The following is a 14,832-nucleotide window of genomic DNA, read 5'->3' on the forward strand; positions in this document are numbered from 1 at the left end:
CTCTAGGTATAGATTTGGGGGCTTTTTTTTTTCCTGCTTGGAGTTCTCCCAGCTTCCTGGAGCTGTGGTTTGATGTCTGACATTAATCTGGGGGAACATCCTCAGTCATCGTTGTTTCAAATATTTCTTCTGTTCTTTACTCTTTTCATTCCTCCCGGTGTTCCCATGATGCATATGTTACACCTTTTGTAGTGGCCCCACGGTCTTTTGATCTTCTGTTCTGTGTTTTCTCAGTCTTTGTTTTCTTTCCTTTTCAGTTTTGGAAGTTTCTGTTGAGAGACACCCCCCCCCCCCGCCAAGCTCAGAGGGTTTTTCCTCAGCTGTGCCCCATCTACTAATAAGCCCATCAAAGACATTCTCCATTTCCGTTTCTGTTTTCGATCTCTAGCATTTCTTTTTGGTTCTTTCCTAGGATTTCCAGCTCCCTGCGTTCATTGCCCATCTGCTCTGGTGTGCTGTCTACTTTACCCGAGGGCTTTGTAGCGCATGAACCCTTGCTGTTTTAAGCTCCTGGTCAGATAATTCCAGCATCTCTGCCATGTCTGGGCCTGATGCTTGTTTCAGCTCTTCAAATTGTGTGTGTGCGTGTCTCATTTAGTATGCTTTATGATGTCTTCTTGATAGTATCACGTGCTGTACCAAGTAAAAGGAACTGCTGTAAATAGACCTTTGGTAATATGGTGGTGAGGTGGGTGTGGGAGGCAGGAGCATTCCATAGTCCTGTGATCAGGGCCATCTTTAAGTGGACCTCTACCTATGTAATGCGAATTTCGTGTGTTTCTTAGTTTTTTCTTTCCCCTGCGGTGGGACAGGACGGCTGGAGTGGACGGGAATTTCCTTCTCCCGTGGGGAAGGCTGGAGCTAACTGGATTTGGGTATTTCCGTTTCCCAGATCAGTTCGGCTCTGATAATACTCCAGCAGGTTAGGCTCTTGTTAACTAGCTTCTCCTGAGGGCAGGTCTTGTTAAGAAGAACAGAGTAGTGTTGCAAAGATGGTTCTTTCCTTCCTCTCTGCTGGAAGCGAGAGGAGACTTTTCCCCCCACCCACCTATCTGTTGTGAGAACTGGCTCAAGCTCCTGGAGGAAGAACTCCAAAAAGGTTGGGCCCCTTCTGTGACTACGTCCCTCTGGAGCTTTTCACTCTCAGCCTTGTCCTCGCTGAGTCTCCAGCAGTTTGTCAATTGCAGTTGAGGATTTCCTACCCCGGCATCGGTTTCCGCTTGTGAGTCTGCTTTGGTAAGCTGAGACTCCCTGTATTTGTCTGTTTCCATTCTTGGGGCCAGTCAGTTTTCTCTGCGTCCTCACCTCTGCTACAGATCCAAGAAGAGTTGATGATTTTTCAGTCTGTTCAGGTTTTTACTTGATGTTAGGACAGGGTAGAGACTTCCAAGCTCCTAACACGCAGAAGTGAAAGTCAACCTAAAACATCTTAAGTAATATAGAACCTCACTCAGTCTGGAGAAGGAGGAAGAAGGAGAGGAAGGCTTCTCGGAGGAAGTGTCCTCTAAAACAAAACCTGGCAGGAGTTAGGCAAGTGTCAGTGACAGGGGATGAGAGTTCCAGGCAAGAGAGAGCACAAGGTAATGGGAGGCTGGAAGAGTCTGAGATGATCAGAGCTTAGAGACGGAAGGGAAAGTGTCCAGAGATCAGGCTGCAGAGATGGGCTAGAGTCAGATTGCAGGAGGTCTTAGATGGCATTGTCCTTGGAGAAATCTTGTGAAACCAGACGTTAAGATTCACAACAGTGACACATCTCCAAAGAATGCAGGCACATTAAAGACATTCCTGACTTCACCCTCCTGACAGCTCCTGAGATGTCCATCTGCAAAGTGCTTTGAAGGAATCCTCAGCCGCTTAGGGCACTTTGCTGCTGTTAAGTGCTCATATAAATCGTAACTTATTGGCTCAAATGTTTGATTTCCTATTTTTCTTTCCATTTGTGTGTCACCTGTAATTAGAGTTCCAAAGTGCTCCGCGCACCAAAGTGCTCAGAGTGATTTTTCTATTGAAACAGAAAGGAGAGGAGGCTCCTCTCTTTAGCAGAGCGGAAAGTGGAATAGACCAGGCAACTCCTTCTATCTCCTGTACAAGCACTCGGGGCGAGATTTATGAGGCTTACAGTGACATCTCTCACTTCCTTCTTAGAGGAGTGAATTCATCTTTCTCTCTGCTGCTGTGTGTGTGTGTGTGTGTATGTGTGTGTGCATATCTTTATTGTAGCCTCATCCGTAACACAAGTTTTTATTGAGCATTTACCATGTGTGGTCACAAACCTCAGAAATACCTTCTGCCCTCTCCTAGCTCCATCATTCATGGATTCATTTGTTTATTCATTCATTCCTTCAACCAATGAACCAACATTTTTTTAATGTTTATTTATTTTTTGTTTTTTATTTATTTTTTTAAAAATTTTTTTTTCAACGTTTATTTATTTTTGGCACAGAGAGAGACAGAGCATGAACGGGGGAGGGGCAGAGAGAGAGGGAGACACAGAATCGGAAACAGACTCCAGGCTCTGAGCCATCAGCCCAGAGCCCGACGCGGGGCTCGAACTCACGGACCGCAAGATCGTGACCTGGCTGAAGTCGGACGCTTAACCGACTGCGCCACCCAGGCGCCCCTATTTTTTATTTTTTTTAATGTTTATTAATTTTTGACAGAGAGAGAGAGAGAGAGAGACAGAGCATGAGCGGGGGAGGGGCAGACAGAGAGGGAGACACAGAATCAGAAGCAGGCTCCAGACTCTGAGCAAGCTGTCAGCACAGAGTCCGACACGGGGCTCGCACCCACAGACCGGGAGATCATGACCTGAGCCGAAGTCGGACACTCAACCGACTGAGCCACCCAGGCACCCCATGAACCAACAATTATTGAACACATCCTAGGAACCAGGCTCTGTGCTAGGAACGAACAACTGGACGTGGTTCCCCCTCTCAGGGAGCCTATATTCTGATGAGAGAGATGTACAGACATGTAAATAATAAAACAATTAACCCATTAAGGTAAGGGCCAATTTCAGGGATAGAGAAACTTGTGTGTGGATGTGTTACTTGGATGAGGCACACAGGGACAGCTTGTCTGAGGAGGTCACCTTTAAGCTGAGAGTTGAAGGGCAAAGCCACACCGAGGAGTGATGTGGAAAGAGTATTTGAGAAGACAGAAGTATGTGTAAAGGCCCTGGGGTTGGAAAAAGGCTTACCTTCTTCAGACCACAAACAGGTTTAAATGGGAAAGTGTAAAATACACAGCAAGCCCTCGTACACTACGGGTAGGGATGTAAAATAGTGCATCCACTTTGAAAAAACCGCATGGGAGTTTCTCAAATGATTAAACACGATTTTAAAGGACTTAACCCAATAAAGGCGCCTGGCTGGCTCAGCCTGAGGATTCTATGCTACTCTTGATCTTGGGGTTGTGAGTTCAAGCTGCACACTGGGTATAGAGAGTACTTAAAATGGATAAATAAATTAAAACTTAAAAAAAATTTTTAATGACTTAACCTAACAGTCCAAGTGTATAGCCAAGAAAAATGAAAACACGTGCCTACACAAACACCTGGAATGAATGTTCGTAGCAGCATATTCACAATCGCCAATGGGTAGAAACAACCCAGATGTCCGTGAATGGATGAATGAATAAATAAAATGTGGTCTATGCATACAATGAAATATTATTCCACCATTAAAAGGAACGGCGTGCTAATAGACGCTACAACATGGTTGAACCTCGAAAACGTGATGCTTTGAATGAAACCAGTTGCAAAGGACCACACATCATATGATTCCATTTATGTGAAATGTCCAGAAGAGAGAAATCTATATAGAATGTGGAATTATGCTTGGCTAGGAAAGATTGAGGGGTGATGGCCAAAGGAAGTGTTTTTTTTCCTGGGGTGGTGAAAACGTTCTAAAATGTAGTGATGGGGTGCCTCGGTGACTCAGTCAGAAAAGCATGTGACTCTTGATCTCTAGGTTGTGAGTTTGAGCCCCATGTTGGGTGTAGGGATTACTTAAAAGTAAAATTCTTAAAAAAATAAAATGTAGTGATGGTTACACATATCTGTGAATATTCTAAAAGCCATTGAACTGCATTCTTCAGATGGGTGAATTGTACAGCATGTGAATTGTATCTCAATAAAGCTGTTTTCAAAAAGGATTTTTATTTGTTATTTTAAGAACACGGAGGCACCTCAAGGTGTTTTAAATGAGGGTGTCCTGATTTGACTCACTTTTACAAAAGTGGCAGCTGTGTGATTCATTGCCAGGATCGAGAATGGAGGTGGGGAGGGGCGCTTGGGTGACTTAGTCAGTTGAGGGTCAGACTTCGGCTCAGGTCCTGATTTCGTGGTTCGTGAGTTTGAGCCCTGCATTGGGCTCGCTGCTGTCAGGGTAGAGCCTGCTTTGGATCCCCTGTCCTCCTCTCTCTCTGCCCCTCCCCCACTTATTCTCTCTCTCTCTCTCTCTCTCTCTCTCTCTCTCTGTCTCTCTGTCTCTCTCACTCACTCAAAAAGTGAATAAACGTTAAAAAAAAAAAAAAAAAAGAAGGGTGCCTGAGTGGCTCAGTCAGTTAAGCGTCCAACTTTGGCTCAGGTCATGATCTCATGGCTCATGGGTTCGAGCCCCATATCGGGCTCTGTGCTGACAGCTCAGAGCCTGGAGCCTGCTTTGGATTCTGTGTCTCCCTCTTTCTATGCCCCTTCCCCGCTCCTGCTCTCTCTCCCTCGATCTCTCTCTCTCTCTCTCTCTCTCTCTCTCAAAAATAAACATTAGGGGCGCCTGGGTGGCGCAGTCGGTTAAGCGTCCGACTTCAGCCAGGTCACGATCTCACGGTCCGTGAGTTCGAGCCCCGCGTCGGGCTCTGGGCTGATGGCTCAGAGCCTGGAGCCTGTTTCCGATTCTGTGTCTCCCTCTCTCTCTGCCCCTCCCCTGTTCATGCTCTGTCTCTCTCTGTCCCAAAAATAAATAAACGAAAAAAAAAATTAAAAAAAAAAATAAACATTAGGGGCGCCTGGGTGACTCAGTCGGTTAAGCATCCGACTTCAGCTCAGGTCACGATCTCGCAGTCCGTGAGTTTGAGCCCCGCATCGGGCTCTGGGCTGACGGCTCAGAGCCTGGAGCCTGCTTTGGATTCTGTGTCTCCCTCTCTCTCTGCCCCTCCCCCGTTCGTGCTCTGTCTCTCTCTGTCTCAAAAATAAATAAACGTTAAAAAAATTAAAATAAATAAATAAATAAATAAATAATCATTAAAAAAAATTAAAAGTAAAAAGAATGGAAGTGGGGAGACCAGTTAGGAGTGACTTCGGTGGTCCAGGTGCAATGTCAGGGTCTTGGACTTAGGGCTGCCAGATTTAGTGAATAACAACGCAGAACACCTAGTTAAATTTGAATTTCAGATAAGCAAAGAACTGTTTTCAGTATAAGTATGCCCCCCCCCCCAAATATTGCATGGGGCATATTCATAATAAAAAGTTCTTTGCTGACCTCAAATTCAAATTCAAATTTTGCACCATCATACAAAAAAAAATCATTGTGTGTCTGGTATCCCAGTTGAATTGGGCGTCCTGTATGTTATGGGGCAACCCCACCTGCACTAGGCTGATGGGAGAGATGGAGAAAAGCAGACAGATTCAATATGTATTGTGAAGGTACACTTGTCAGGCTTTGCTAATGTGAGAACCAGGTTCCTGGTTCTAAAGCACTGGGGTAGCAGTGTAGTTGGCTGAGATAGGAAAAACTTGATTGGAGTTGCGAAGAAACAAGTTGGGAGAAACGATTTGGAATTAAAAAATAATTTTGGGGGGCGCCTGGGTGGTGCAGTCGGTTAAGCGTCCGACTTCAGCCAGGTCACGATCTCGCGGTCCGTGAGTTCGAGCCCCGTGTCAGGCTCTGGGCTGATGGCTCAGAGCCTGGAGCCTGTTTCCGATTCTGTGTCTCCCTCTCTCTCTGCCCCTCCCCCGTTCATGCTCTGTCTCTCTCTGTCCCAAAAATAAATAAACGTTGAAAAAAAAATTAAAAAAAAAATAATAATAATTTTGGGGTGCTCCTTTCCTTGGAGGAGTCAGGGTCAAAGTCAGGCTAAGAACCAGAATATCTTCGTGTGCCTCCAGAGTGCGGCAGCTCCACGAACAACTCATGCTTTGTCTTAGCACGCTGCTTCTTAAATGGGCAGACAAGGAGATCAGCTCTTGGAGCCTCAGAGTCTGAGTTGGAGTGAGAACACCCATCTCGCAGACCAACGTCATCACCTCTTCCTTGTGTGCCAGCGATGGCTGAGCGAAGCATCTCTGATGAGCTGAATTCCCAAGAGACAGAAAAGGGACCCAAAGACGGAACCTGCCCCTTCTCCGGGAGAAGGTAACGTTTCAGAGGGAGGGGCTTGGGAACCAGGCTGGGGAGATCAGGGGCAGATTGGAGGAGGCTTCAATAAAAGCAGGAGGGGATGGAGGAGAGAGCGAGAGAGATGGGGAGTGGTGTCCATATGGGACAACTTCCTTTTGAATGACTAAGTCTGTAGCTAGCAGCTGACACTGAATCCCGTCTGCGCAGCCTTTTAAAGAAAGGAATTATCCGTGGGGGGATTCTCAAGAACAAGCAAATTGTCTCTTGCTACAGATCGCTTTTCTTTTTTTAAAGACCAAAGTTTTATTTTTCTCCCGCGGAATTTTATATTTTGTTGATTGCGAGGGCATAAAATAGCAATGAAGGGCAATAATGCCCATAGCGATACATCAGGGTCATTGTTGACTTTCAAAAGGGCTGCATCTGATGTTTTTGTTGATGTGTCTAAACAATACACTTTGAATCATAATTGTTGCCTTGTATCACTTTTCATGTTGATCTCCCGGTGTTCCTCACACACTAATGATCCCAAATGAGGTGTGATTCTCCAGTCTTCACGAGAGCTAAGGAGGTATCTTAATGTAAGTTAAAGGGGGTTTTGGGGTGCCTGGGTGGCTCAGTCGGCTGAGAGTCTGACTTCAGCTCAGGTCATGATCTCGTGGTTCGTGAGTTCGAGCCCCATGTCGTGCTCTGTGCTGACAGCTCAGAGCCTGCTTCAGATTCTGTGTCCCCCTCTCTCTCCACCCCACCCCTGCTTGTGCTCTCTCTCTGTCTTTCAAAAATGAATAAACATAAAACAAAATTTAAAAAAAAAGCTAAAGGGAGTTTTGTCATGGATTGTTCAAGAACGAACTACGTCTGGGTTCGAAGCCTACCGAATGCAATTTATGCTTTTAACAAAAAATCTTTATTCTTTACGAAAGTGGAACGTGTTGCTAATAATTAAAAATCAAGATAGTCATTGTCAGATGATGCGGACTAAGGTCCAGCAGGTGGGTGGAGCAGACTACTGTCTAGATGGGCATCCATGCTCCAGCTTGGGACAGTCTACACCTGGCTCACCTGCCTCATTTCTGTTTCCTGGAGTCATCTGTAGGCATTTGGGTCTGTGGTCACTGAAGGCTTTCTGCAGTAGGCTGAATGATAGCCCCCAAAGATAGCCAGGTCCTAATCCCTGGAACCTGTGAATGTTATCTTGGATGGCAAAAAAGATTTTGCAGATGTGTCCAAATTAAGGCTCTTGAGCAGAAGAAGATCCTGGATTATCCAGATATGCCTTCTGTGATCACAAGTATCCTTATAAGAGGGAGGCAGAGGGTGACCTGAACCCAGAGACAGAAGGTAGATACCGGCTGAAGCAAAAATGCTGTGCTGCTGGCTTTCGAAGGTGGAGGCAGGAACCACAAGCCCAGGAATGCAGCTCTAGAAGCTGGGAAGAGCAATGAAACAGAATTTCCAATGGAGGAAGCATGGTCCTGCCCATACCTTGGTTTCAGCACTGTGAAACTGCTTTTGGACTCTGGCCTCTAGAACTTCATCTTGGTAGTCCAGTGTGGGACTGGCCTGAGGAGGGCAAATGAGACAGGACGTACTTGGGGGAAAGATGGTGGCCATTTTCCCTGCCATCTTTCTGTGGCTCTGGCAGACCTGAGCTTGGGTTTTGAGGGGGACACACAGCACATCGACAGTGGGCAGTAAATAACTCTGATGGCATGAGAGGCATGAAGACTGGATTCCTAAAGTCTCCCTTCTGTGATAGCCTTGTCGATTTTTAGTTTGGCCCAGTATCCCTCCTTACCCGTTCTGTTTTGGGGAACTCTGCCTCCTCATTTCAGAGAGTCCTGGAAAGTGAGCCGTTGCGACCCCCAACTCTTCAAGGGCCAGGAACCAGGCCATTCTGTTGACTACTGGTTCTCTGGAAGGTACTGAGAGGGATTGTTAAAACATGCATTGTTGGGGCGCCTGGGTGGCGCAGTCGGTTAAGTGTCCGACTTCAGCCAGGTCACGATCTCGCGGTCCGTGAGTTCGAGCCCCGCATCAGGCTCTGGGCTGATGGCTCAGAGCCTGGAGCCTGTTTCCGATTCTGTGTCTCCCTCTCTCTCTGCCCCTCCCCCGTTCATGCTCTGTCTCTCTCTGTCCCAAAAATAAATAAACGTTGAAAAAAAAAATTAAAAAAAAACAAAAAAACAAAAAAACATGCATTGTTGGGGTTGTACCCCCAGAGTTTCTGACTCAGTAATTCTAGGCTGAGAATTTGCATTCCGTACAAGTTCCCAGGTGATGCTGGGTTGAGGGACCACACTGAGAACGCTTGCTCTCAGAATTTGAGTCTTAGAAGACAGAAGACAGGTGGTGAGATCATCCAAAACAGGTGGTTCATGGCTTCCTCTAATGAAACTCCTGAATCTGATCTGATTCTGGGTATTCTGAGGATATGATTATTTTTTGTTTGTTTGTTTTAACTTTGTGAGCCATCCTGAGCTCCATTTCTTTTTGCTTAAGCTAGTAAGACTTGCAACCTAAGAATTTTAATGGACTGAGCTTGCAAGGAACACTAGATCTAGAAAAAGGTGGGTCACACGGAACACCAGACCTGTAGAGCGTAGGTTGGATGTAATCTCTATTGGCCAAGACTTAATAATATGGATTGTAGCCAGCCTTTACTCAATGTCTACTGTGTGCCTTACGGGTGCTAGGAGTTCTATAAACCACTATCAACCTTTCAGTCACTCTGAACAGAATATATTTTTATTTTTCATTTGAGGAAATGAGAGGCCCAGGAATTTACTGTTGAAAAAAACACCAGAATCAACATACATATTGTCAGTGAATTTGGCAATGCTGAATGGAGCACGGTATCTTCCTTTCTTTTGGCAGATTTTCTCCCCTCCCCCCCACTTTCTCTGGGTGACCAATGGCCCCATTAGCCTGCCTGCATCGACCCTGTAAAAATTCTTTTAAAAAGGCAAGAGGAAACCATAATTTTTTTAAACATCATTATTAGGTGTTTTAAAATTGTTTCGTCTTAAATATTAGATGTTCTGTAAACTCCAGAGCTATCAGAAAAGCCGTATGTGGGTTTTGACTCATAAACAGATAATCAAAACAAACTTGACCCTTGGAATTTCATATGGAAAATAATATGAGGCAGGACGTAAGCTAAAGTTTCTGAGGAAAACAGCTCCTTGTTTTTATTACAAAAAGAATCCTCACTGGACTCATATGCCCCACATCACATCCTCTTGACTCACCTTCTGCTTCGTCATTGCTTAGTAATAGGCTTTGTGCACGGGTCACTGGACAGTCCCTCCTGTTTGCTGCATAGGGTAGTTCTTGCTTTTTGCCCGAGAGCATCTCTGCTCCCCTGGTGTGGGACATTGGTAACAACCCATTTTCTTAAACTCCCCTTCCATTGGAAGCAGGAGACTACGAAAAACTCTTTCCTTAATGTTCCTCTAATAGAGGATGGCTGAGTGAATCCAGTCTCCCTTCTTCCATTTCTGATCTCTTGGGAAGACCATCCAGAGGGGTCGTCTTCAAAAGGCTGCTTGGATGATCTCAGTGGGATGGAGTGTAAATTGTGCACAGCAGGACCAACTCAAGATGGTCTTTGGATTAGCTGTCCCTCCTTCCTGTTGATTCCTTTCTTGGTACCCCACTCCTATTTTCCAGAAGCACTTCAACAAACAACTAGCTGCCTGCAAGCCCAGGTCTCAGGCTCTGTTTTCTAGGGGGATCCAGGTTAGGCTAACCTTCACTGTAGGAAGTTAGAATATACAGATAAAAACACTAACCCATAATCCTGCCCTTTAGAGAGCTCTTCTGTTTTGAGTATATATTCTTCTTAAAAGCATACACACTTTACATTTTTTTTAATGTTTATTTTTCGGAGAGAGACAGTGTGAGCAGGGGAGAGGCAGAGAGAAATAGAGAGGGAGACACAGAATCTGACTCAGGCTCCAGGCCCTGAGCTGTCAGCACAGAGCCGGACGCGGGGCTCGAACCCATGAACTGTGAGATCATGACCTGAGGCGAAGTAGGATGCTTAACGGATTGAACCACCCAGGTGCCCGAAATGCACCTACACTTAGTAAGCAGTACTGGGATCATACTGTATTATGTTTGTCCTGGCTTTCTTTCACTTGCTAGGTTATATTTTCAGGTGATTAAATTTTCTCCATGTGATATTTAATAACTGCACAGTATTTCATCGATGCATTATTTATAGAGCAGCTACTATGTCCCAGGCATAGTTTTGAGTGCTGAAGACTTAGCAGTGAACGAAGATCTCTGCTCTTGCGGAGCTGACACTCTAGTTAGGATCTTTCTTACATCCTAATGGGGCAAAATTTATTTAATCAATGGCCTATTGTCAGTTACTTCAATTGCTTCTGATTTTCAGTATTAGAAAACAATGCTTCGGTGTACATCCTTGAAGGTATTCTTTGAAATCATCCTCCATTTTCTTCTCTTAGGATAAACTCGTAGAAATGAAGTTGCTGGAAGAAAGCAGATGTGAGTAAATGAGGTGCTGGGATTCCCACCTAGATGTCTGTCTGATTCTGGAGCTCAGGCTGTTGATAACCATGCTGTTAATTTCCCTGCATTGAAAAATCATGGTAATTAAAGTAGCCAATGGTTCCTAGCTGGCTTATGATTTAAAGAGGTCAGGTCTGGAGTTAAAATACATACATATATATATATATATATACATATATATATATATATTTTTAATATGTATAATCAGAATCCTTGGTCTACACATCACCAGCTGTGTGATTTTTTTTTTCTTTTTTTCTTTTTTGGCTCTGTTTCTTCATCTGTAAAGCCAGGACAATAGTTCTCATCCAAATGGGCTGTTAGTAAATATTTACTGAATGCCTACTAATCTCCAGACTCCAAGCTAAGAATGGGCAGTCCAGTAGGAAAGGGAGATATTATAATTACACAGGGGCGCCTGGGTGGCTCAGTGGGTCGGGTGCCCACTTGATTTCTGCTCAGGTCGTCATCTCAGGGTTAGTGGGATGGTGCCCCGCCTCAGGCTGTAAGCGCTGACAGCTGGGAGCCCGCTTGAGATTCTCTCCCTCTCGCCCTGTTCCCCGCCCCCCCCCCCCCCCACCGTGCGTGAGTGTGCGTGCTCTCGTTCTCTCTCAAAATAAATATATAAACTAAAAAAAAAATTTACACAAATACTCAATTACAAACTGTTCTGTGTTATGAGAAGTATGGGATGCTATAAGAATGAATAACCAGGTGACCCCATTTTGGGTGGAGGGGGAAGAAGGAGTTTAAGTCAGGTGGGAGCTGAGCTATGAAAGATGTATAGGCCTTAACTGGGTCAAGGGGGAAGCAAAATTCCCGGAGAAGGAAACAGCAGTTACAAAGCATTTGGAAGATGGAATGCGATTGTATGTGCCTTCCTTTCCTATCTCCCTTGTAGTTCCTTCTGGAAATGTCTCTTAGATCTTCCCAGGGCTGGTTTCTCTTCTCCTTTAGCTCTTAGTGCAGATGACATCTCCCAGATGCCCTGCGAGAACATCCCTGTAAAGTCAACCGCCCCCATCCCCACCCTGTGCCTCATTTTTCCTTTATTTCCTTAACAGTTACCACTGATTCAAACCTTCCTGTTCATTTGTGGAACGTCTCCTCCCCCCTCTTACCCCCCCAACTTGAAACCCCAAGAGGGGAGGGATATTGCGGGGTTTTAGGATTTAAATGCTGAATCCTCAGCTCCTGGCATCTATTAGTTGCTCAATTGGATGTTCGATGAATGAAGAAACGGTGCTTGGGGTCAAGTCCGTGCTTGACAAAGGCGCCAGGCGGGAAGCGGAGAGGCGGGGCGCCCGGGTCCCGCCTCTGGGCTCGGCTTGGGGCAGCGCGAGCCACCTCCGCCGGGGACCGCTCGAGGGGCGCGCCGGGGGCGGGGCGGGGCGGGGCGGGGCCGCCCACCCGGAACTCGGGTGCGGCGGCGGCGCGGGTTTCCGGCCGCGGCGGACACTTCCCGCGGAGGGACTGTCCCGTGGCAGCCGGCGGGCCGAGAGCGACGCGGAGGGCGGGGAGCGGCGGCGGCGATGGACGACCACAGCCTGGACGAGTTCCGCCGGCGCTGGCAGGAGGAGCTGGCGCAGGCCCAGGCGCTCAGGAAGCGGCGGCGGCCCGAGACTGCAGAGCGGCGGCCGCGGCGGCCCGAAGTGGCTCTGGGGCGCGGCGAGCAGGCCTCGGGGTACCTGGCGCTGGCCCAGGGCCTCCTGGAGGGCGCGGGGCGGCCCCCGGCTCCGCGGGCGACCCGGGCCGAGAGGCAGGACGCGGCGAGCCGCTCCCGCTCCCCTCCGGCCCGCGAGGCCGCGGGGGGCGGGGAGCAGCTGGTGGACCAGCTCATCCGAGACCTGGTGAGTGGCTTCAGCCTCCTGCCGAGGTCCCGGCTTGCCCCGGCCACACACCCCTGCAACGAAATGGAAAGTAACTGTGCCACCCGGGGTCTGTGCGTGCATAGAGTATCTCTGGAAGTGGTAGTTTCCACCCTGGGTGACCTTGTTTTCCCATCTTGGTAGTAGTGTCTGCAGACCTTTTTTGGATACCACTACTGGGTTGGGGGCGTTGCTATCGTAAATCTAATGGGTAGAAGTCAAGGATACTCCCGAACATCCTGCCGTGTATAGACAGCGCCCAGAAGAAAACGATCCAGCCCACAGTGTCAGTATCAGCTGGTGAACTCCTGCTCTTCAAGAACTCCCGTAACTTAACAAGGGTTGCCTTTAGGGAGGCAAGAGGTCTCGGGACGGTTAGGAAGCAATTGTTTTTATTCTGTAGAATATTCGTAGTACTCATTTTTTCCCAATTGCACATGTATTCATAAAGCAGGAAAGGAAAAATCCTTTGGGCACTACCATTGGCATGGAGGTTCTTTCTCGTTTTGTGCACATGGATCCTTTCGGAGGATCTGCAGAGAAGCTGGGGACCCTCTCTCCCCTAAAGAAGGCCCCCTTTACGAAGTTGGCATGGTCAGGATCACCTGAAACACATCCATGGTTAAGGGTTACGGCAATACAGCAGGTTTTAGTGGTTCAACTTAAATTAGGCTTAAGCCTTCTACAGCCTCCCAGTTTAGAGTAATTGTGTAATTGGCAAAAGCTGTTTTGAGAAAAAATGGTTTATTTAACAGTTCTGTTCAAATAACATTAATAGCTATTGGGGTTTTCACCAAGTTTCTGGGCCTGTGCTCTGCCTGTCTCTAAGTTGAGAGAAGCTGTGTGTGTGTGTGTGTGTGTTATGTGAATTACAAGCTCTCCTTTAATGTGAACAATTCTCGTATATATGAAAATTATTGCTGCCGTCACTTCTGCTTCTATAAGAAGTGGGTCATCACTAAGGAAGTCTGGCAGATGTAAAAATAATCTTTGAATGCCTTGGTAAGGTGGTTTAGCACCAGATAAGTTGGTCAGGCCAGTCCAGATCTATGCAGAAGTTATTCCCTGGGAAATAGATTTGTAGACTAAGGCAAGACCAGCTCATGGAGGTAGAGAGAAACAGGAAAGTGGATTGTTAGGACCGAGGCACGGTTGGGGGCCTGCCAGTTAAAATCCAACCTACTGAATGTGGCAGTGTCTTCAGGCTTCATAAGAATCCTGGGAAGTACCTGTTGTTAGTCTCCTTTTATGAATGAGGATATTCAAAAACGTTTTGTGTAACTGTTCCAGGGATACCTGGATGATAAGTTCTGGGGATTAAATTTGGATCCAGGTCTCTTGGACTCTAAATTTCACCAGCTAGGAGTTTTGCAAACCTGACTGAGTGTAGGAATCCCCTTTGCTTTATTAAAAGACAGGTTCTGGTCTGTACCTAGACCTGCCTAATCAATATCCAGAGGAGGCTTCTAGAAATGTGATGTTTGAGATGGTCAGGCAATTTTGAGACCTTGTTCTCTGCTGCACAGTTTCTTTTGGTTTACTGTCTTGACTCTTAAAGGCTTTCTAGCCCTAATACTTCTGAGGGATAGGCATTGATACCAAAAATAGCGGAGCCCTAAATGAAGTGTTCTAGAAATGGAGGGGGCTTGCCTACTGTAGGATCCCAGGGGCGTACTGGCATCAGAGTTTATTTAAAAAAAAAAAAAAAAAAAAAAGCCTGCCCTGGAATGCATGCCCATGATCTCCTCTGTTGCCAGAATCCCCACATCAGGTACTGCTGGGCTCTACATCCTACGAACATGCAACCTTCAGGGCGCTTTTTTTTTTTAAGTACTTTAAAATACTATAAATAAAATTACGGCTATAAATAAAATTACTCGCTTTCTCCTTGGTGCTGCTTTAAGGGTTTAAAGACCTTCTTCAGTTCTCCCAACAACCCTCTTCCATGGCTATTATTAGCCCCATTTGACAGATGAGCATTAAGAAAGTAATTGATTTTCAGGGGCAGTCAACCCACTCAGTATCTTAATGTGAGAAATGATGGTAACCTTTATAGAAAAGGCTTCGATTCCTAGATCAGTGGTTGT

At 46.4% G+C, this 14,832-nt stretch overlaps 1 protein-coding gene across 3 annotated transcripts in view; it reads left to right on the forward strand.

Moving 5' to 3' along the window:
- The first annotated feature begins 6,238 nt into the window (after positions 1 to 6,238).
- Positions 6,239 to 14,832, forward strand: part of FBXW8 (F-box and WD repeat domain containing 8) — a 126,545-nt gene continuing 117,951 nt past the window's right edge. The window contains exon 1 of one of the 3 annotated variants that reach the window (XM_045457952.1): positions 6,239 to 6,353. Coding sequence is in view for 2 of the 3 variants with exons in the window: in XM_045457950.1 (XP_045313906.1) it covers positions 12,410 to 12,727 (318 nt within the window). In the remaining variant the exon portion in view is untranslated. Of the gene's footprint in view, positions 6,354 to 12,329; positions 12,728 to 14,832 lie in introns of those variants that run through there. The other 2 variants (XM_045457950.1, XM_045457951.1) reach the window with 2 other exon arrangements.

Source organism: Leopardus geoffroyi, chromosome D3, assembly GCF_018350155.1.
Source record: "Leopardus geoffroyi isolate Oge1 chromosome D3, O.geoffroyi_Oge1_pat1.0, whole genome shotgun sequence".
Taxonomy (NCBI): domain Eukaryota; kingdom Metazoa; phylum Chordata; class Mammalia; order Carnivora; family Felidae; genus Leopardus; species Leopardus geoffroyi.